At 45.2% G+C, this 20,624-nt stretch overlaps 1 protein-coding gene across 1 annotated transcript in view; it reads right to left on the bottom strand.

Annotated features, from left to right (window-relative positions):
- TRPM1 (transient receptor potential cation channel subfamily M member 1) overlaps nucleotides 1–20,624 on the bottom strand; it is a 146,829-nt gene that overhangs the window by 36,409 nt on the left and 89,796 nt on the right. Inside the window, 6 exon segments of the mRNA XM_029574497.1 lie at nucleotides 6,723–6,878; nucleotides 6,880–6,952; nucleotides 14,075–14,168; nucleotides 14,171–14,237; nucleotides 14,239–14,340; nucleotides 14,342–14,368. Of these exon segments, the coding sequence (XP_029430357.1) occupies nucleotides 6,723–6,878; nucleotides 6,880–6,952; nucleotides 14,075–14,168; nucleotides 14,171–14,237; nucleotides 14,239–14,340; nucleotides 14,342–14,368 (519 nt within the window).

The raw sequence follows: 20,624 nt of genomic DNA, 5'->3' as shown, positions 1-20,624 counted from the left end.
CTAAAAGCCACTTTTTCCCAAAACCTTCTGCCTTTACAGTCCCAGCCACCCTGGTGCTTTTCCTTTACCCAAAACTTCCTTCCCTACTGATCCCTCCATGACCCCTCTTTCTTACCATTTGGAACCCCTTGAATGTAAAAGGGGCAGGATCGATCCTCAGTCACAACTGCCATACTGTAGCACCACTCAGAATGGAGCTGGCCGCTTTGATCCTCAGGGCAAAGGGATGCCTGAGATCAGCCGGCACCACTTTAGCAGGGTAGGAATGACTGGAGATTGCACCTGTTTCTTATTGACCCAGTAAGGAAGACAGGGTCTGGAGGGAGATAGAGCTGCAAGAGGGAATTGTGGGAATTTGGGTAGAGATCTGGGTTAGTACCAGGTTGGTGGATCTTCATATGTCTCACTTTGTGAGGGACCCACAAGGGTGGAGGAGGGGAAGCTGGACTTTTGGGCAAAGGGGGCATTTTGATGCAAACAGTAGTTTTCATTTACTTTAGTATATAGACCACATTGTGTCCTGTCAAAAAATCAGTGTTCCTGTACATACCCCCGGATCAGTCCAGACAGTGGGTTGAGCCTCCTTTCCAGCAGGTGGAGACAGACTAAAACTTGCAGGATGCCCTATATCAGGACAGAGCCTATCCTCTCACCCTTCAGTATTCATCTGTCTCCAGCAGGTGCAGCATCTCCCCTTCGGTTCTCTGCTGTAGGCTAGTCACCCTCTTCTTTCTCTTTAGGCTCAAGCAAGTACTTCTTTTGGTTCTTGTTTTTAAAAAAAAAAAAGGATCTCTGAAGGAAATTTCTGCCTTCTTTAGTGCTTTTCTGTTTTTTTTTGTGTGGGAGACGTCTGTCTCCCAGCTCTTGCCCCGCTCAGGGGGGGCTTGTCCCCTTTTGCAGGAGGGGGTTCCCTGCATAGTCCTGAGTCCGTGGACGCGTTCCAGGTGTGAGGACCGATGCTCTCTGGGCCTCGTTCCCCCTCTGGCTGCCGAGAGGGGTTTTGAACCCGCTGCTGCACTCAGGTAAAAAAAAAAAAAAAAAAAAGAAGGAGTTAAAAGGTGTTAAACTTTCAATAAGTTGCAGGTACTCACCTTCCTCTAACTTATTTGCAGCAGTTGACCAGCTTTTTTATTTTTTTCTGGTCAGAGTAGGGCTAGAACCGGCAGTCAGAGAAGCAGAAGGTAGCAGGTTTCCCGCCTGCTCTCTCCTGCTGTGCAGGCTGTCAATCAAGCTTTTTTTCAACTTTTTTTTCTTCAGCCGAGGTTTAGCTATGTCCCGGCTGACAGCCTGTCTTTCTTGTGGGCTGTCCTCTTCGCGTTTTTCACGGCAGGGCCTCTGCACTGCTTGCCTGCCGGGTGGGGAAGGTCCCTCCTCAGCAGGACAAGCAAATTTAGCCCGGGGCTCCACTCCTCCCGGCATGGCTAGGCCTTTCCCGGGTCGGCAGAGCCCGGGAACGGCCGCCATCTTGGATTTTTCATCGGGGCCGATTTCAGTGCTCCCTGGGGCTGGGGGGCCGGATTATTTTGATTTAACCCCTGATTTGGCTCACGGGTCCCCAGGAGGGGGGTCCTGACCTTTCCTCGCCCCCCCTCCCTCCCCCCCCTGGCAAATCCAGGGTCCCTTTTTCCGCGGATTTCGTCCTCCTCATGCACAAATCTTATCTAGCTAGCCTGCATGAGCTGGATGAAAGCCCCCCCTTGCCCCCCCCCCGCCAGAAAATCCCTCGTTCAGCGCCATTGACCACTGGACTGGCCGCGAAGCCTCAGGGACCAGTGCGGGTGGTCCCAGGGGTGGACCCCGCTGCTTCCTCGGATTCGGCCGATGCCCCCCCCCAGAGGGGGATGACCCCAGAGCCCTTCGTCTTTTTTATAAGGAGGAGTTAGAGCCCCTCCTCCCTTTTGTTTTGGAGGAGCTGGGTCTGGAAAGTCCCTCCCGTGGATAATCTCATGGCCTCACTCCCTAAGGATATGAACCCGGTTTTGGGAGGGCTCCGGTCTCCGGCCTCGGCCTTTCCCTTCCACCCCCATGCTTAAGCTCCTTATCCTGTTGGGAAATGGGAGGCTCCTGAGGGTGAGCTCCGGGTGGGGCGTGCGATGGATAAGCTCTATCCCCTCCCGGAAGAGGGCTTGGAGCTGTTACGATATCCATCAGTGGATTCTTATGTTTCTGCAGTGGCCAAGCACACCACGATTCCGGTGGAAGGTTCGACAGCCTTGAAGGATTCACAAGATCATAAGCTGGAGGCTCACCTGAAGCGCATCTTTGACATCCTAGCCCTCTGGGTTCGGGCGTCTTGCTGTTGCAGTCTCATGATGCGGGTGGGCCTCCAGTGGGTCCAACAGTTACTCTGCGCCTGGGAGCTTCCGCCAGGTGAGGCAGAACAAGCCGAACGTCTGGAGGTGGTAATCGCTTACGTGTCAGACGCCCTCTACGATTTTGGTCCGTGTGGCAGGCGAAGGCGATGGTTTCGGTAGTGGCTGCCCAGAGGCTCCTTTGGCTACGCCACTGGTCGGCTGATCAGTCCTCGAAGACCCTGGCTGGGCACGCTTCCCTTCAAAGGTAAGATGCTCTTTGGCGAGGACCTCGACAAAGCTTATGACTCCTTGGCTGACAACAAGGTCCGTAAGCTTCCAGATGACCGCCCTAAGTTTTCTCGGTCCTTCGCGGCCTCTCGCTTTCGCTTCAGGGGTCAGCGTCGCTCCGCTTCTCATGGGCGGGGCAGTGCTGCGAGGGGGTCTTCTCATGCGCAGTCCTGGTCGCAGTCCTTTCGTGGCAGGCAGCCTTTTCGCGAGGGCCAGCCGTGCGTACCACCACTAAACCTGCTACGCAATGAAGTTCAGCCGACCCCATTCCTCGGGTCCCTTACCTCGGCGGATGCCTCTCCGTTTTTCGAGGAATGGGTCAAAATCACGTCTGATCAGTGGGTCCTCGACATTATCAGAGACTGGTACGCTTTCGACCTCGTCAGGGAACTTCCAGATCTCTTTCTGTTCTCCCCTTGCGGCCGGGCCAAGAGGGACGCAGTGGTCCAGACTCTCTCCAAGCTTCTGGATCTGGGGGCGGTGGTCCCAGTACCAAAAGGGGAAATTGGCGCCGGCCAGTATTCTATTTACTTCACCGTGCCAAAAAGGACAGGTCCTTCGCCCAATCCTGGACCTCAAGAGGGATCAATCGGGCCCTCAAGATCCCCCACTTCCGCATGGAAACCCTACGGGCGGTCATTGCGGCGGTCCGTCCCGGAGAGTTCCTTGCTTCCTTCGATCTCGCAGAAGCATATTTTCATATTCCCATCCACCGTGACTACCAGAAGTATCTCCGATTCCACATTCTCAACCAGGACTTCCAGTTTCGAGCTCTCCCCTTCGGCCTCGCGACCGCTCCTCGCACCTTCACGAAGGTCATGGTAGTAGTGGCAGCGGCCTTGTGTCGGGAGGGGATTCTCGTCCATCCCTATCTGGACGATTGGCTCATCAGGGCCAAGTTGGAGACCTCTTGCCGGCAGGCGGTGGATCGCGTCTTAGAGCTCCTTGCCTCTCTCGGGTGGATAGTGAACTTTTCCAAGAGCAAGCTTCAGCCCTCCCAGGAGTTGGAATTTCTGGGAGCACACTTCGACACCCGAATAGGCAAGGTATTCTTACCTCGGGCCTGAGCCTCAAGCTGATCAATCAGGTCCAGAATCTGATTGCCGCTATCTTCCCCGACAGCCTGGATATCTCTCAAGTCCTGGGCTCCATGGCTTCTACCATCGATCTGGTCCCCTGGGCCTTTGCTCATATGCGTCCGTTACAGAAGACTTTGCTGTCTCGTTGGCAACCAGTGTCAGAGCAGTTCCACGTAGTCCTGTCCGTTCTTGGAGTCTACTACCGACGAATTACAGTGGTGGCTGTCTCTTCCTTATCTCCTGCAAGGGATGCCTCTTCAAGCTCCACAGTGGGACGATAGTAACCACGGACGCCACCTGTTGGCTGGGGTGTGGTCTGCCTTCTCAGTCCACCCAGGGGACATGGTCCCAGACTCAGTCGCGCTGGCACCATCAATCGACTGGAAACTTTGGCGGTCCGCCTGGCCCTTCAGGAGTTCCTTCCCCTGATCCGCAGCAAGGCGATACGAGTCCTGTCCGACAACTCCACCACAGTCGCCTACATCATCGCCAAGGGGGCACTTGCAGTCCCCTGGTAGCCTTAGAAGCCAGCCATCTCCTCGCTTGGGCGGAGCGTCACCTACAGTGCTTGCGGCTTCTCACATCACCGGAAAAGACAATGTTTCAAGCCGACTTCCTCAGCAGCAGTCGCTCAATCCGGGAGAGTGGGAGCTCTCGGCTGGAACGCGCATGGCTCTGATAGTGGACAGGTGGGGGTCCTCCTCACTCGACCTCACCTCGACCCTCATGGTGACACTGCGCATGCCAAGGCCAATCGGGTTCCTCAGCCGCTGGAGGGAGCACACGGCGCAGAGGGCGTGGATGCTCTGGCTCTACCCTTGGCCATCGGACGTCCTTCGGTACGTGTTCCCCCGTGGCCACTGGTGGGGAAAGTTCTCAGGAGAATCGAGCTCCACCGGGGGACCGGTGGTTCTCGTCGGCTCACGAGTGGCCGCGAAGGCCGGGGTTTACGCGGATCGCATCAATCTAGTCGGTGGACGGGCCCTTGCGCCTCAATCATCTCTCTCGTCTCTCCTGCAGGGCCTGTAATTTTTCGACCAGGCCGATCGCATTCTGTCTTGCAGGCCTGGCTTTTGAACGGCGTCGCCTGAGGCGCAAAGGTTATAGGGAGGAGGTCATCTCCACCCTGCTGTGAGGCCCAGAAGCAGTCAACTTCTCTGGCCTATGTGCGCATCTGGAAAGTTTTTATTCCGGTGTACGGAGGCGGGTGTCCCTGCGCGCTCAGCCTCGATTCCTTTGATTCTTTCTTTTCTTCAGAAGGGTCTCTCTAAGGGCCTTTCCTTCAGTTCTCTACGCGTTCAAGTCTCGGCGCTCGGCTCTCTCCTGGGTCTGGTGGACGGTCATGCCTTAGCAGCTCACCCTGATGTGATTCGTTTCCTGAGGGGCGTTAGACACCTCCGCCCCCCTCTCGGGCCACGTGTCCGTCGAGAGTCTCAACCTGGTCCTTCGTGCTCTCTGTGTGGCTCCCTTCTAGCCTCTTCGCCACGCTACGCTCAAGGATCTTACTCTAAAGGCTGTCTTTCTGGTCTCTATTTCTTCTGCTCGCCGTATTTCCGAGCTTCAGGCGCTGTCCTGTCGGGAGCCCTTCTTGCGTTTCTACGATTCCGGGGTTTCTCTCAGGACAGTTCCTTCCTTCTTGCCTAAGGTTGTCTCCGCTTTTCATGTCAACCAGTCGGTCGAACTCCCAGTGTTCTCTCCGGAGGAGATTGCGAGTACGGCGGGTGGCGACCTTCGTCGGCTAGATGTGAAACGAGTCTTGCTTCGCTATCTCCAGGTCACCAATGACTTCCGGGTATTGGACCATCTCTTCGTCCTTTGGAGTGGTCCCAACCGCGGTAAGCAGGCTTCTAAGACCACGAATTGCGCGGTGGTTGAAGGAAGCCATTTCCTCAGCGTATCTTTGTCAAGGTCGTCCGCTTCCTGAGGGTCTGAAGGCCCATTCTCTCTGCGTTCTCAGGCTACTTTCGTGGGCAGAGAGTCAATCTGTCTCCCTGCAGGAGATTTGCAGGGCTGCCACTTGGACGTCTCTGCAACCTTTGCTCGGCACTATCGGCTGGATGTACACGCTCCGGTGTTTGGTTCCTTTGGGCGGCAAGTGCTTCGAGCGGGGACTGTCTCGGTCCCACCCAGTTTAGGGAAAACTTTGGTACATCCCACTGTCTGGACTGATCCGAGTACATACCAGGAAAGGAAAATTAGTTCTTACCTATTAATTTGTCATTCCTGTAGTAACACGGATCAGTCCAGATGCCCTTCCCTGTCTGTCTTCTGTCCTCTCGAAGCTTGTTTTCTTGCAGGTCTGCAGATTTTCATATTTTCTTGGTGCAAGATTACTGGAGCATTTACAACCGAAACCTTGGTGGTTATTTTATACCAAGTTTATGCAAGAGCGTATAGGTATACCATGCTTCTACATTAATCTATGGTTGCTCCATTGAGCTTTTTGGTTACTTGCTTGATCCTATTCTTGGGTTTATTGTTTTATGCTTTGACATACGTTACACTGAAGGGTGAGAGGATAGGCTCTGTCCTGATATAGGGCATCCTGCAAGTTTAGTCTGTCTCCACCTGCTGGAAAGGAGGCTCACAACCACGTCTGGACTGATCCGTGTACTAAACAGGAACAAAATTAACAGGTAAGAACTAATTTTCCTATGAAGTGTGCAGGCAGAATTCAAGAATTTAAAGGAATACAACCAGAGCTCTGATGTGAAGGTTTACACTATGGCCTCTGGAGCTGGATTGAGACCACTGGCTTCAGTTCACTTAGACCACCTAAACTGGGATTTGAACAGGTAGCCTAGAGGTAAAAGTTTTAGTTCACACCTTTTCATTAGTAGCTCAAGATGAGTTATATTTAGATATGGTAGGTCTTTCCCTGTCACCAGAGGGCTTACTATGTAAGGGACTCATTTACTAAGCATTTTTCCCATAGACACAGAATAGGAGACAGCCTTAGTAAATCAGGCTCTAAGTTTATAACTGAGACAGTAGAGAGCAAAGTGACTTGCCAATACTGAGCCATTCAGTGCATGTGACCACATCTTGTAGGAGGGATTACCTTAAGGCCAGGATTTTTCCGCACGCGAAGCCGCCCCATCCACATATCTGTTAATAGCATCTGACTACAGGTATGAGCTATGAAATCCCTGTGTTTAGCTGCTACAGCAAGTTTTAGACAGGTGGAGTTGCTCCAGTTCTTCAGCTCGTAGGTCAAAGAGTTTCATGGCTACTTGTTCATCATGTTTGTAAGACTGGTCTAACAACTCAACTGCCAGCTGACCAAAATCCCTAGAGAAATAGAAATGAATTAAAGTTGTTAAAATCACAAAAAAATTTCTAAAAAATGTTAATTGTTTGGTACATTAAAATTCTGTTACATCTCTATTCATTAGGGGCTCATTTAGGTAACTTTCTGAATGGAGCACATGTGGTAAACACAGGTATACCATGGAATGTACTAATCAGTCTATGCAAATAGGGACAGTAAGTTTTAAATAGGCGTGCAGGCGCACATGTGCGCATGCTTGCCCGGCTCACGGCCAGGGATGTGGCTGTTTTATAACATGCACGCGTATATGCATGAATGGTATAAAATAGGCTGACTCCGTGCACATATGCGCGCAGTTTTAAGTGGGGTGCGTACCTGTGGTGCAAATGCCGCTACTATCTCATAAGTGGGGGATTTTAATTCACACATGCGCCAATGCCATTATCAGTTTACCCACTTTGTTCCCAGTTCGGCCAGGTAAGGGATAGGACTTCAAGACCCCCCCCCCCCCCCCTAGTTTAATATCCTCCCTTTTCCCCTATTAGCCCGACCCATAAAACCCTGCTGACATGCTTAGATTTTTTTTTATTTTATTACTTACATGCCATCCATAGCAGAAGTGAATTTACATGGCAGGATTCCCTGACGCGCGCTTTGTACTTGCAGGCCGGTTTCATTGTGAAATCCAGGAATGCCCATGCCCTGCCCAGACTACGTCCACATCTCGCCCCTTTTTTTGAAAGTTTTTATTGTGCTTGTAGCAAAGATACAAGCATACTTGGGTGGCTTTTAAAATCCACTTGGTGTGCACCAGCCCAACATATTCATGTGCGCTTCAGGTTTTTAAAATTCACCTTTTAGGCTGTTCTGGTCTTCCTGTGATAAGATACCGCACTAATGGTAATGCTTACCATGAGACAATACCAACCTACCTCTGAATTGCCTTAAAATTCTCAGGACTGGGACACAGTGATGGATAGCTTTTTTATTTTTATTTTTTTTTAATTTAAATATTGATCGAGGCTTCCTGGCAGGATACAGAAAACAGAGTCTTCCCCTCTACTTTCTGTTTCTTCTCTTTGAAAGCTGAAAATAGGCCAAAATATTTTTTTGTAGTACAAGAGGTCATATTATCAACTTTGCCCAATGCAATATTTCCCATGGTAATGACCCTGTGGGAAATTTAGCTTCAGGTACCATCTTTAGGATATAAAGGAATAATGGCCATTAAGCTCATTATCTCCAATTTGCATAAAAAATGAAATAGAACTGCTATGATTGCATTTGTGTTAAATAGTGCATTGTGTATCCAGTTTTAGGGGCTTTGTACATAGTGGGGGGTTTTTTGTACATGGTAAGATTCTGTGGTTTAGTACATCAGTCCACTGATGAACTTAATAAGAACATAAGAGGTATCAGGCTGAGTCAGACCAAGGGTCCATTGAGCCCAGCATCCACTCTATAACAGTGGCCAATCTCGATCTCTAGGAAGGATCTAGCAGATCCCAAAGAATAAAATCAATTTTGTTTTGCTCCTCCAGGGTTTAAGTGATGACTTTCCTCAAGTTAAACCTGGCTAATTAAGTTTGGGGCGGATTATAAAAGCCCTGCTCGCGTAAATACGCCCGGATTTACGCAAGCAGGGCCTTGTGCGCCGGTGCGCCTATGTTCCATAGGCCTACCGGCGCGCGCAGAGCCCCGGGACTTGCGTAAGTCCCGGGGTTTTTCGAGGGGGCGTGTCGGGGGCGTGTCAGATCGACGTGGCGTTTTGGGGGCGGGACGCGGCGTTTCGGGGGCTGGCCCGGGGGTGTGGTTTCAGCCCGGGGCGGTCCGGGGGCGTGGCCGCACCCTCCGGAACCGCCCCCAGGTCGCGTCTCGGCGCGCTAGCGGCCTGCTGGCACGCGGGGATTTACTTCTCCCTCCGGGAGGCGTAAATCCCCGACAAAGGTAGGGGGGGGTCTAGATAGGGCCGGTGGGGTGGGTTAGATAGAGGAAGGGAGGGGAAGGTGAGGGGAGGTGAAAGCAAGTTCCCTCCGAGGCCGCTCCGATTTCGGAGCGGCCTCGGAGGGAATGGCGGCAGGCTGCGCAGCTCGGCGCGCGCCGGCTACACGAAATCGGCAGCCTTGCGCGCGCCGATCCAGGATTTTAGCGGCTACGCGCGTATCTACTAAAATCCCAGCGTACTTTTGTTTGCTCCTACAAAAGTACGCGAAGGCGCGCTTTTTGAAAATCTACCCCTATATGTATTTTCCTTCCAGGAACTGATCCACATCCTTTTTAAACTTAACTTTGCTAGATGCCTTGACTATATATCTTTTGTCAATTAATTCCATAGCTTAATTGTGTGCTGAGTGATAAAATTCTTTCTTCAATTTGTTTTATATCTGATACCCGTTACTTTCCTGGAGTGTCATCTAGTTCTCATACTATCTGAATATCTTGTACAACTCCATTCATGATTTAATAACTCTCTTTCATATCACCTCTCTGTCATCTCTTCACCAAGCTGAAGAGCCCTAATCTGTTTCTCCTTTCTTCCATAAGGAAAGCTATTACATCCTCTTTATAATTTTTGTTGCCCTTCTCTGTATCTTTTCTAGTTCCCACTATATCTTTTTTTTGAGATGGGATGACTAGAACTACATGAAATACTCAGGGTGCAGTCACACCACAGATCTATACAGAGGCATTATAATATTCTCAGTTTGGTTCTCCATTCCTTTACAAATAATTCCTAACATTGTATGTGCTTTTTTGATCGCCATCGTACCCTGAGCTCAGGATTTCAATGAATTATCCACAATGACACCAAGATCCTTTTCCTGGGTGGTGATGGTGACTCCTAATATGGAACCCAGCATTGTGCACCTAGAAGTTTTATATTGAGATCTGCTCTGACACTGCACAAGGGATATCTAAAACTTTCCCTCAGACGGAACGAAAGCAAATGGCGCAAATCTCCTTCAGCGTCCCACCCTCTGCCTACAAACTTGCTCTCCACCACTACAAAAGTTCCTTGTTAAAAATCAAAAGAGACTTCTATGCTCATAAGATCCATCATATGATCTTTGATGCTAAAGCCCTATTCGCCTACGTCTCCAACTTAACTCAAATCCAAATACCGGGACATACCATTTAACAAAGCCCAAGAAAAAGCAGAGGAGCTTGCCCTCTTCTTCAACAACAAAATAACCAACCTTCTATCAAAGAATTTGCCCAATACCTCTTCCCCTCACAGTTCCTTTCTACTCCATAACAAAAACATCTCACTCAACTCATTGAACCCACTACAATTTCGGAGATCCTTAGAATACTGAAAAAAATGAAACCATCGACACACCCATTAGACCAAATCCCTTCCAAATTACTCCTCCTTATCCCGAACACTATATCCAAAGCTCTGGCAGACATAATCAACTGCTCTTTATCTCAAGGACTCTACCTGATGACCTCAAAATGGCATCAATCAAACCGTTCTTGAAAAAAACCAAAGTTAGACCCAGACGACCCCTCCAACTTTCCGCCCTATCTCCAACCTCCCATTCATTGCTAAAGTCATGGAAAAACTGGTTAACTTTCAATTATCAGATTACCTGGAAGACCACAAAATTCTCTACCCTTCACAATATGGATTCAGGAAATAGTTAAGCACAGAATCCTCTTCTAATTTCCTTAACAGATTACCTCATCCTAGGCCTAGACAAAGGCCAGTCCTACCTTTTGATTCTCTTGGACCTCTCAGCCGCCTTTGATACTGTTAACCACTCCATGCTCCTAAACCAATTATTGAACATCGGCATAACAGGCTCAGCACTGTCCTGGTTCCACTCATTCTTGAAAAAACAGAGGCTTCAAGGTAAAATACAACAGCAAAGAATCTAAACGCTACCCTTCTTCTCAAGGAGTACCCCAAGGTTCATCCCTTTCACCTACCCTCTTTAATATCTACCTCCTCCCTCTCTGCCAGCTATTAACCAACTTGAACCTTAAACACTACCTTTATGCCGACGATGTCCAGATAGTGATACCAATCAAAGAATCCATAAAAAAAACCCTCGATCTTGGGAATATGGTCTGCAAGAATAACTCCCTCCTCTCCAGTATGAACTTAATCCTAAATTCTTCAAAACCGGAACTCCTTCTCATATCCTCTGAGAACCGCCAAACCCCACAATGTCCTCCAGCTAATTTACAAACAACAAAAGTAAGAGATTTGGGCGCAATCATCGATAATAGGCTTAACTCTTAAAAGCTTTCATAAACCAAACCACTAAAGACTAGGCTTTCATAAACTGCATGTTCTAAAAAGAATAAGACCACTGTTCCACAACCATGACTACAGGACTATCCTACAAGCAATAATCTTCTCCAAGTTAGACTATTGCAATTCTTTAGTTTAGGTATCCCATCAGCACATACTAAACCGCTACAAATGGTTCAAAATACTGCAGCCGAATGCTAAACAAACACAAGGAGAAAGAGCACATCTCCCCAATCCTTAAGATTTACACTGGCTGCCAATCCATTTCAGAATTCTTATATAAGTCAATCACAATAATCTACAAAACTATCCAACAAATCGCTCCTCTCAACCTACAAATCCCTTTCATAAGCATACATCCTCCAGACCCATAAGAGTACTACAAAGAGTCTCTGCAGGTACCGCCTTCCAAAACTTCCCTCCACATAACTTACAGAGAGTAGGGCTTTCTCCACAGCAGGACCCACTCTTTGGACTCCATACCAACGGATCTAAGACAGGAACCCTGCTTACTGACATTCAGAAAAAGACTCAAAACAGTGGCTTTTCAAACAAGCCTTCCCAGACTCAGGTTAAAACCCATTCTCTCCAACATTCAACCTCCAGCAACATTTTCTTTTTACAACCATCCTGGCAAACCTACCCTAAGCATTATCAACATCCAGAATTTTCATTATTTCTGATCTCTTCCTTATTGTTAAAAACTACATTATTTGAATTGATCAATTCATTGTAAATCACACACTTCCCTTTTTGGAAAGTCTAAAACATTTTACACGGGTTAATATACTATGTTAAGTACTATCTTTTCTTCTTTCTTGCTCCTAGTTGTACAACTCCTTGTTTTAATTGTAACTGCATCTATACTATGTTAGTACATATTATCTCGTTCCTCTGTTACGGTTATCACCCCATTGTTTATTGTAAACCGGCTTGATGTGACATTTTCACGAATGCCGGTATAGAAAAAATCTAAATAAATAAAATAAATAAATATTGCAAAACTTAATGTGAAAGTCAAGTTGTTAAACATGCCCAGAAATAACATGAAACAGGTGCTGGCAACTATTTCTCTCCTTTTCCATTTATTCTTTGACAATGTATATCTTTTTACAACTTACGCAGCATAGAGGCTCAAAATATAGGAAGATACTTTTATACCATCTGCATACTTCTGCAAGTCCTGTGTTCTTTCGTACATTTTATAGCCTGCTTGAGCAAAAGTTAAGGAATCAAGCTGTAATTGCAACTAATTTCAAATTCTTTTTTGTTTTATTATTACTTTTTATTTTTCTGTGGTATTTCATGTTTTTTTCCAGGGACTGAAGAAATGTATGCAGTAGGTCAAGAAATTGCCATAGGTATCATAATTTATAAGGCTGAAATGAAACCAATTTAATACCATTATCATATATCAAGGGCTGAATGAGCTATATTGTCACTGTGAACCTTGACCCTGTCAGTTCTGTTTCTTTTGGTACTGGTATTTTCTTAACTTGACTAGAAAATTAATGAAACAATCTATAAATAAAAACTTTCCTAAGTACCATTACAATAATAAATACACCCATTATCCATTAGATCAGCTGTTAGTTGAGAACAGTCATCATCAAATGCAATCTTTTTATGTGAAAATTGGAAAGCAATGTTGCCTCAGTAATCTCTGTGCTCAGTTTTCTTTTCTGTTTTCAGATCTTGACAATTTTTTAATATCATCTTCCTCTTATCTGTTTTGTACTCTGTCAGTTCTCCACTACTAACTAACCTCAGAGTACATATCTAGCAAATCCATTTTCCTTTCAGAAGGTCTTTCTAACCATTTTTTTTCCACCTCCCAAAATCAACAGTATAGCTTGTCATATTTAAACATTTGGCAAAATACTAAGCCATAATGTGTCCCATAGAAAGGAGGTATGAACCAAAAACCCCACACATATATGAGACAAGAGTTTGAAAATAACAATTAGAAAAACAAGGCATGTGGTGGGGCCACAAAGTGATAAGATTTCATCCTTCTACCTACACAGCTGACTAATCAGATTTATTTATGTGAAACTTACCTATTGAAAAAGACTCTTTTCAGAAGCCAAGCAATGAAGACAGGGACTTGGTGTGGCTTCTCTTGCATCAATTCTGGGTCCTAATCACTTGACAGCACTTCATCAACTCTTATCCACAGACAAAGCCAAGATCCTCCCAGGGGTCTTAGCGCATATCAAGAAAGAGAATCATGGGGATGACTTCCCCCTGGCTGGGTGCTATCCATATCCAATAGAAATGGGAGCAAAGGGAGGAGTGGATGGCAGTGAAGCATCTATCTCCATAAGATTGGGAGTTGTGATAATTCCTGATACCATCTTCTACAGCTGCAGTCAGCAATAGCAAGGCAAGATATTACTGCTCCCAAATCTCACACTGCTTAACCTGGCTCCTGTTACTAGTTATCCCTGGCCGCCTAGGGTATACTGCAACTCCTAAAAGCTGCTAGCCATGACCAATGAGTGACTGGTGCCAGTGTTAATGAATGGGGCCAGCAGAGATTCCTACACTGCTTGCAGCTCAAGAGTTCTTATGTTCTTACTCTCTGGCAACAGTGTGTGGAGTAAGAATGGTTAGGTTTCCCTATACAGGCTCGTGCATTGGTTCATCTTAATGGATCTCTTGTACTATAACCCAAGTTTACTGCATAGCTACAAAACAACCAAGGTTATTTCTACCCTGTTCTCTCTTTGATCTATATTAATGTTTCTTCTTTCTTCTCATCATTATTGCACATACATATGCTAACAAATGTTTCATAGTATGTTAATATCACACTATATTAGCTTGGTTTAGAAAGAATATTTATATTATTCTTACAATCTACCCTCAGTTTACTAACTTTGAGTTGTTGTCCAGATCCTTTGAGATGTCATCTACAGCCACATTCTCTGAAGACTCATGAGCCATAGATTTGTAAAGTTTGCATGCTACAGTGCCTTTGCCATGGTCTCTTCCCCTCGTTGCCAAAGAAACAGTGCCATCTTTGGCGTTTCAATCACACTCTGCCCATACCATCAACTCATGGAAAGGGTACTGAAAGCGGCTGACCTCTGGGTCATCCACATCAATATCAATCTCTTCTTCTTTTTTTTTCTTCTTTTTTTTTCTTCCCTTTAGTAGGAGGTTCATCGTCCTTATGAAAGAAAATATAATTGGGCCTGTTTTAAATATTAGGAATTAATGCATATGTGATTAATTAAAGTCTTTTACTTTTCAATCAAGATTAATTAAAAACTCTATATAGTTTTGTATTGTATGGAGTATCTTAAGATACATAATATTGAATAGGGGACATTAAAATAAAATGCTATTGGAAAAAGTAGCCACATATATCAATGTGCTGATAGGTAAAAGAGATTAAAAGTATATTGAATATTAAGGGCCTGAAGTACTAAAGAATTTTCCCATTGTGGGGGTCATTTTAAAACTGCTCACATTGGTGCAAAGTCTGCAGGCACTTTTTACCTGGAGACATAAAACATAAGATATGCCATGCTAGATCAAATTAAGGTCCTGTCTCAGTCTAGTTCACAAGTACCTGGCAGATCCCAAAAATGTAGATCTTTTTCTTGTTATGTTTATTTTATTAAATCTTGATTAATTGCAATTAATTACAAATGAAAAACAAAGCGATGTTAGTCACTCTTAGACTTTACAGTACTTTTCAAAGTGAAAGTATGCACATGTTTTATGTTGAAAATTATCCTAGAAAAACTACCCATATACATTTATACCTACTAATTTGTCTGGTAGTTTTTCTGAGAAAACTAACAAATTCAAAAGTATGCATGTAAGTGCAAACACTTCCCCAACCTCACTCCTGGTACTGCATCCCTCTATTGTAGGTAAAGGTAAATGTGTAAGTGGCACAATACACATAAGTTAACCCACATACAGAGAGGACTATTTTTTTAACAGTCCATTTCTGCAGGTAAAGCACTGTTTTACCCATGGAAATGGCCTTGAAAATTACCTTGCCTGTGTCTATGAGGTAAATGCTTGGTACACAGGCATCTAAGAAGTGAGGAAAAAAATATATGTATTTGATGAGCATTGATTCTAGGGGATACATCTTTATCCCAAAAGACATGTTTTCTTGTCTAATATGTAATAACTGAGTATGCTGGTTATTTGTCCACCCATAATATCTAAGGACTCCCTTCCAAAATGATCATAATCTTGAGGACATCTATATTGATTGTGACACAGCATAGTAAATGGAGAGGCTCTCTGTCTTTGTCTCTCTTGAATTTAATAGCTTGCCAATGTTTTTTTATGCTACATTTTTATTACATTTTATTCTTAAGCATTTATCTGTAACATACATAACAAATGATTATAATGTCACACTCCAAATCTTTTTAGAGCATATATATCTTCTACCCTAGCTACCAGAAAAGTTCAGATTGCTTTTGTTTCTGTGATGTAGTTAAACTAAAATATATTATTAAATTAAACAAAAATATATGTCACACTTTGGGTCTTAATACTTAAGGGGGAAAATAATCAAAAGTTTTTACTCAGTTAAATTTGTGGTTCTCCATGGACAAGCAAGATCAAATTCAGCTACACAAGTGGGTGATGTCATCTAATGTTGCCAACATGGACAACATCAGATGACATCTGACATCTCTCAGAGGTCAGAAAGGAAAAGTATTTCTGAACATGCATGGGATTTCCTGTGCAGCTGTACCGTGTAGGGATGTGAATCGTTTTAGGACGATTAAAATTATCGTCCGATAATTTTAATATCGTCTTAAACCGTTATGGAACACAATACAATACAGATTCTAACGATTTATCGTTATAAATCGTTAGAATCGTGAGCCGGCACACTAAAACCCCCTAAAACCCACCCCCGACCCTTTAAATTAAATCCCCCACCCTCCCGAACCCCCCCCCCAAATAACTTAAATAACCTGCGGGTCCAGCGGCGGTCCGGAACGGCAGCGGTCCGGAACGGGCTCCTGCTCCTCAATCTTGTCGTCTTCAGCCGGCGCCATTTTCCAAAATGGCGCCGAAAAATGGCGGCGGCCATAGACGAAAAAAGATTGGACGGCAGGAGGTCCTTCCGGCCCCCCGCTGGACTTTTGGCAAGTCTCGTGGGGGTCAGGAGGCCCCCCACAAGCTGGCCAAAAGTTCCTGGAGGTCCAGCGGGGGTCAGGGAGCGATTTCCCGCCGCGAATCGTTTTCGTACGGAAAATGGCGCCGGCCATACGCGTATGGCCGGCGCCATTTTCCGTACGGAAAATGGCGCCGGCAGGAGATCGACTGCAGGAGGTTGTTCAGCGAGGGTTCCGGCGCCTCGCTGAACGACCTCCTGCAGTCGATCTCCTGCCGGCGCCATTTTCCGTACGAAAACGATTCGCGGCGGGAAATCGCTCCCTGACCCCCGCTGGACCTCCAGGAACTTTTGGCCAGCTTGTGGGGGGCCTCCTGACCCCCACGAGACTTGCCAAAAGTCCAGCGGGGGTCCGGAAGGACCTCCTGCCGTCCAATCTTTTTCGTCTATGGCCGCCGCCATTTTTCGGCGCCATTTTGGAAAATGGCGCCGGCTGAAGACGACAAGATTGAGGAGCAGGAGCCCGTTCCGGACCGCCGCTGGACCCGCAGGTTATTTAAGTTATTGGGGGGGGGGGTTCGGGAGGGTGGGGGATTTAATTTAAAGGGTCGGGGGGGGGTTTTAGGGGGTTTTAGTGTGCCGGTTTTTCGATTTTTCGATTTTTAACGATGTTCCGGCGAGGGATGGGGTTCGGGAGGGTGGGGGATTTAATTTAAAGGGTCGGGGGTGGTTTTAGGGGGTTTTAATGTGCCGGTTTTTCGATTTTTCGATTTTTTCGATTTTTAAAACGATTTTTCACGATATTTTACCCCCCCAAACGGCAACAATACGATTCCCTCCCCCTCCCAGCCGAAATCGATCGTTAAGACGATCGAGGACACGATTCACATCCCTAGTACCGTGTGAGTCTTCTTGGTCATTTTTCTTCCACAAAGCATAAAAACATGCTTTATGCTCTCTCTTCAATGCTCTGCAATTTTTCATGTCTTTCTATAGTTCCTTTATACTTCAGTTCTTTTCGTTATTTTGTTTTTCATTTCAATTTGAGTCTCCTAAAAAAATAAAATATTAATACAAGTCCTTCAGTTTTTATTTTGTTTATTTGTTATGTTGGAAGACAACTGTTCAAACTGTGCTAAATGTGGCCACAAATTAACCAGCATAGACCTGCATGGAGTCCATGTTCGCCTTTTGAGAAACATGATGTAACTGTTGAACATGTAGAAGGATGTCTCTGCAAGTGCTAAAATTTAAAGAATTTAAATATACATATACATAGAAACATAGATATGATGGCAGAAAAGGACCAAATGGTCCACCCAGTCTGCCCAGCAATTTTAATGGTAGCACCAGCTGTGCCATACCAGTCTCCTCCATAAAGGCATCAGCAAGTTACCCCATGCTTGCTTGTTTTCCCAGACCGTAAAATTCATGTCCTTGATGGTTGCTGTTAGAAAATTAATTCTCCTTTTCCTCTTTTCTCCCTGCCGTTAAAGCAGAGACCAATAATGAGTTGTATCAACAGTATGAATGCTGGTTGGTTAAGGCTAGTACAAGTCTTTGCCTTCTAAGAGAAAAAGGGCCAGATTTTCACAGACTAGTACCTCACAAAAAAAAGACACTCCAAAGTACTGAAATCACAATTCTTCATCCTCTCGTGATCATCAGAGCAGGTGTAAAGAGAGATTCCCCTTAGTGTACAAATTAGAGCATCGCACAAAAAATCTCAGCCCCAAGAAAATCTCTCAAGTTTGCACCATCATTTTCTGATTCATCATCTCAGGCATTGTCAGCGATGTCTACTTCTTCTTTGGCACTGATACTCTTGGTGCCATCACCATCATCAGTACAGAAAATTTTGGTGCCAAAAAAAACCTAAAAACCATATTCTTCTCCTGTACTGGTAGCCAAATCAGCTACATCCTTATTAGAATTTCAACTTAATCAGGAAAGTCATGCTTTTATGCAGAAATTATGGTCAGAATTTGTGCACAAATATATGAAGAATATCAAATCCACTGGAAATGCTTACTGCTCGACTTTGTCACTGATTCCTCCTTATTAGGTAATTCTGGATGATCAGCCAAAATCTGTATCCCTATGTCATCTAAGGGAAAATCAGTATCTCTGGAAATACATATTTAGACACAATTCACTTTTTACAGTATATACTCGTGGATAAGTCGATCTCATGTATAAGCCAAGGTTATTTTTTGGACCCCAAAATCAAGATTTATCTGTCACCCATGGATAAGTCGAGGGTAAAACCTAGGGGGCTTATGAAATGGTGAAATCACACTAAGAAACAAACTGATAACTTGAGAAAATTGCTTTTATTTATTTTTTAAAAGCAGAATAAAATGTCCCTGCTGTATGAGACAGGAGTAAGAAAGGCAGAAGAAATGAGCAGAGTTGTGGTTACCCAAAGAAGGTTTGGCAGGCAGTCATAGAGAATTCTGAAGACAAGAGAGATAGTTACAAAGAAAACTTTGAAAGAGATGAAAAGGGGTAGTCATTCCTTGAAGATCAATAAGAATTTGTCAAAATTAATGACATAGAAAACAAATTTTTAAACAGAAAGCAAAAAAAATGCAATTTTGATGCAAATGAACTTTAGTGACAGCCTGTATCATGGAGCAAAGCACTTGATGTTTGCTTGTGGTCTCCCTTCTCATGAGTTTATTGACATGGCCATGTCCTCCCTGTTCAATCCTTCCCTCCCTCCCCTCCTATGGCTGTCCTCCCTCCCCCCATGGCTTCCCTCCCTGTTCAATCCCTCCTGAACCCCCCACACTCACCGAAAGTTCCTGGTGGTCCAGTGGGGGGGCCCGGGAGCAATCTCCATTGGCTGCCAGTAATCAAAATGGCACCAGCGATCCTTTGCCCTTACCATGTGACAGGGGCAACCGGTGCCATTGGCCGACCCCTGTCACATGATAGGGGCCTTAGGGGGGAGGGAGGGAGTGATTGAACAGGGAGGGCAGCCATGGGGGGAGGGAGGGAGGGATTTACTGGCAGCCGATGCCCTGGGAGCAGGCAATTGCTCCCGGGCCCTCCACTGGACTGCCATGGACTTTGTAAGTTTTGGGGGGTTGGGAGTGTGTGGGGGCTGTGCACAACACGCTTATAGTACATGTATATAAGTCGAGCAAGCTAATTTATGCCGATTTTTTATTTTTGCATAAATTTCTCGACATGCACGAGTATATACAGTAATCTATTTCTGGACACTCTTTTGCTGATTTACCAGGACTATCACTGGACTGATACCTGGATACAGCTAGAAGCAACACACCACCTGACGACTTGTCCTATATAGCTTTCATCAAAATTACAAAAGAATCAGAACCAACAGATGATTTTCCAGGAGTTTTGAAATATATAAAAGCATCTAAACAACTAGCGCTGTTCCAGTTCATAACTCTCTTCAAGATCTTCAAACCAAAATGTGGCTTATACATCTCTCTACTTTGCCAGTAGTCAGGAGAATAGATCCTAAAATACAAAGTAAAAAATTGCCCAAGACACAATATGGTGCAGTTATCTCATGAATCCATACTAGTAGATTCAGCTCTTGGCTGAAAGCATCAGGGCTATGTGTTTATGGTAAATTAGAAGATGTTCCATGTTCAAGTGGCAGTTTATTTGGAGATAAATTAATGGTCAATATCATAAAGGAGATTGCTATACATTACAGACTTTTTCAGCAACCTCAGATCCATTGCCTTCTCAAAGAAGGTATCAAACACGAACTTACAAGAACAATTCTATTATCCTCACAGATGGCATCAGCCTTATCAATATCAAAGGCAATGCTTTTAACAACTATAACCTCAATAGCAACAAAAGCAGCAATACAACCAACTTTGCCCTAGAGAAAAGGCCCAACAAAAGTTCAACAGCCATCACAGAAATCAACTCCTAATTTTTGACTACGTAATTCCTATTCCATCTGAAGTTCTTTCACTGGGGGGAAGATTTCAATATTTCCATCATCAATGGTCCTATTCTCAATGGATATCACCTATATTTCCAAAATATTTCACCCCATTTCTCTTATTGTTCACATCAGGTTGCCCAGGAAGAATTGTAAATACTAAAGGATGAACTAACTTATGAACAAATTTGAATTAATGACTGGAAGAGGAACAGTATGCAAATCCACGGCTGTCGTGCTAAACTTTCAAAAGGGAAACTTTGATAAAATGAGTAAAATTGTTAGAAAAAAAACTGAAAGGAGCAGCTACAAAAGTAAAAAGTGTGCAAGAGGCGTGGTCATTGTTAAAAAATACCATTCTAGAAGCACAGTCCAGATGTATTCCACACA

Source organism: Rhinatrema bivittatum, chromosome 13 (assembly GCF_901001135.1).
Source record: "Rhinatrema bivittatum chromosome 13, aRhiBiv1.1, whole genome shotgun sequence".
NCBI classification, from domain to species: Eukaryota; Metazoa; Chordata; class Amphibia; order Gymnophiona; family Rhinatrematidae; genus Rhinatrema; species Rhinatrema bivittatum.
This window is presented reverse-complemented; position numbering and strand designations above follow the sequence as displayed.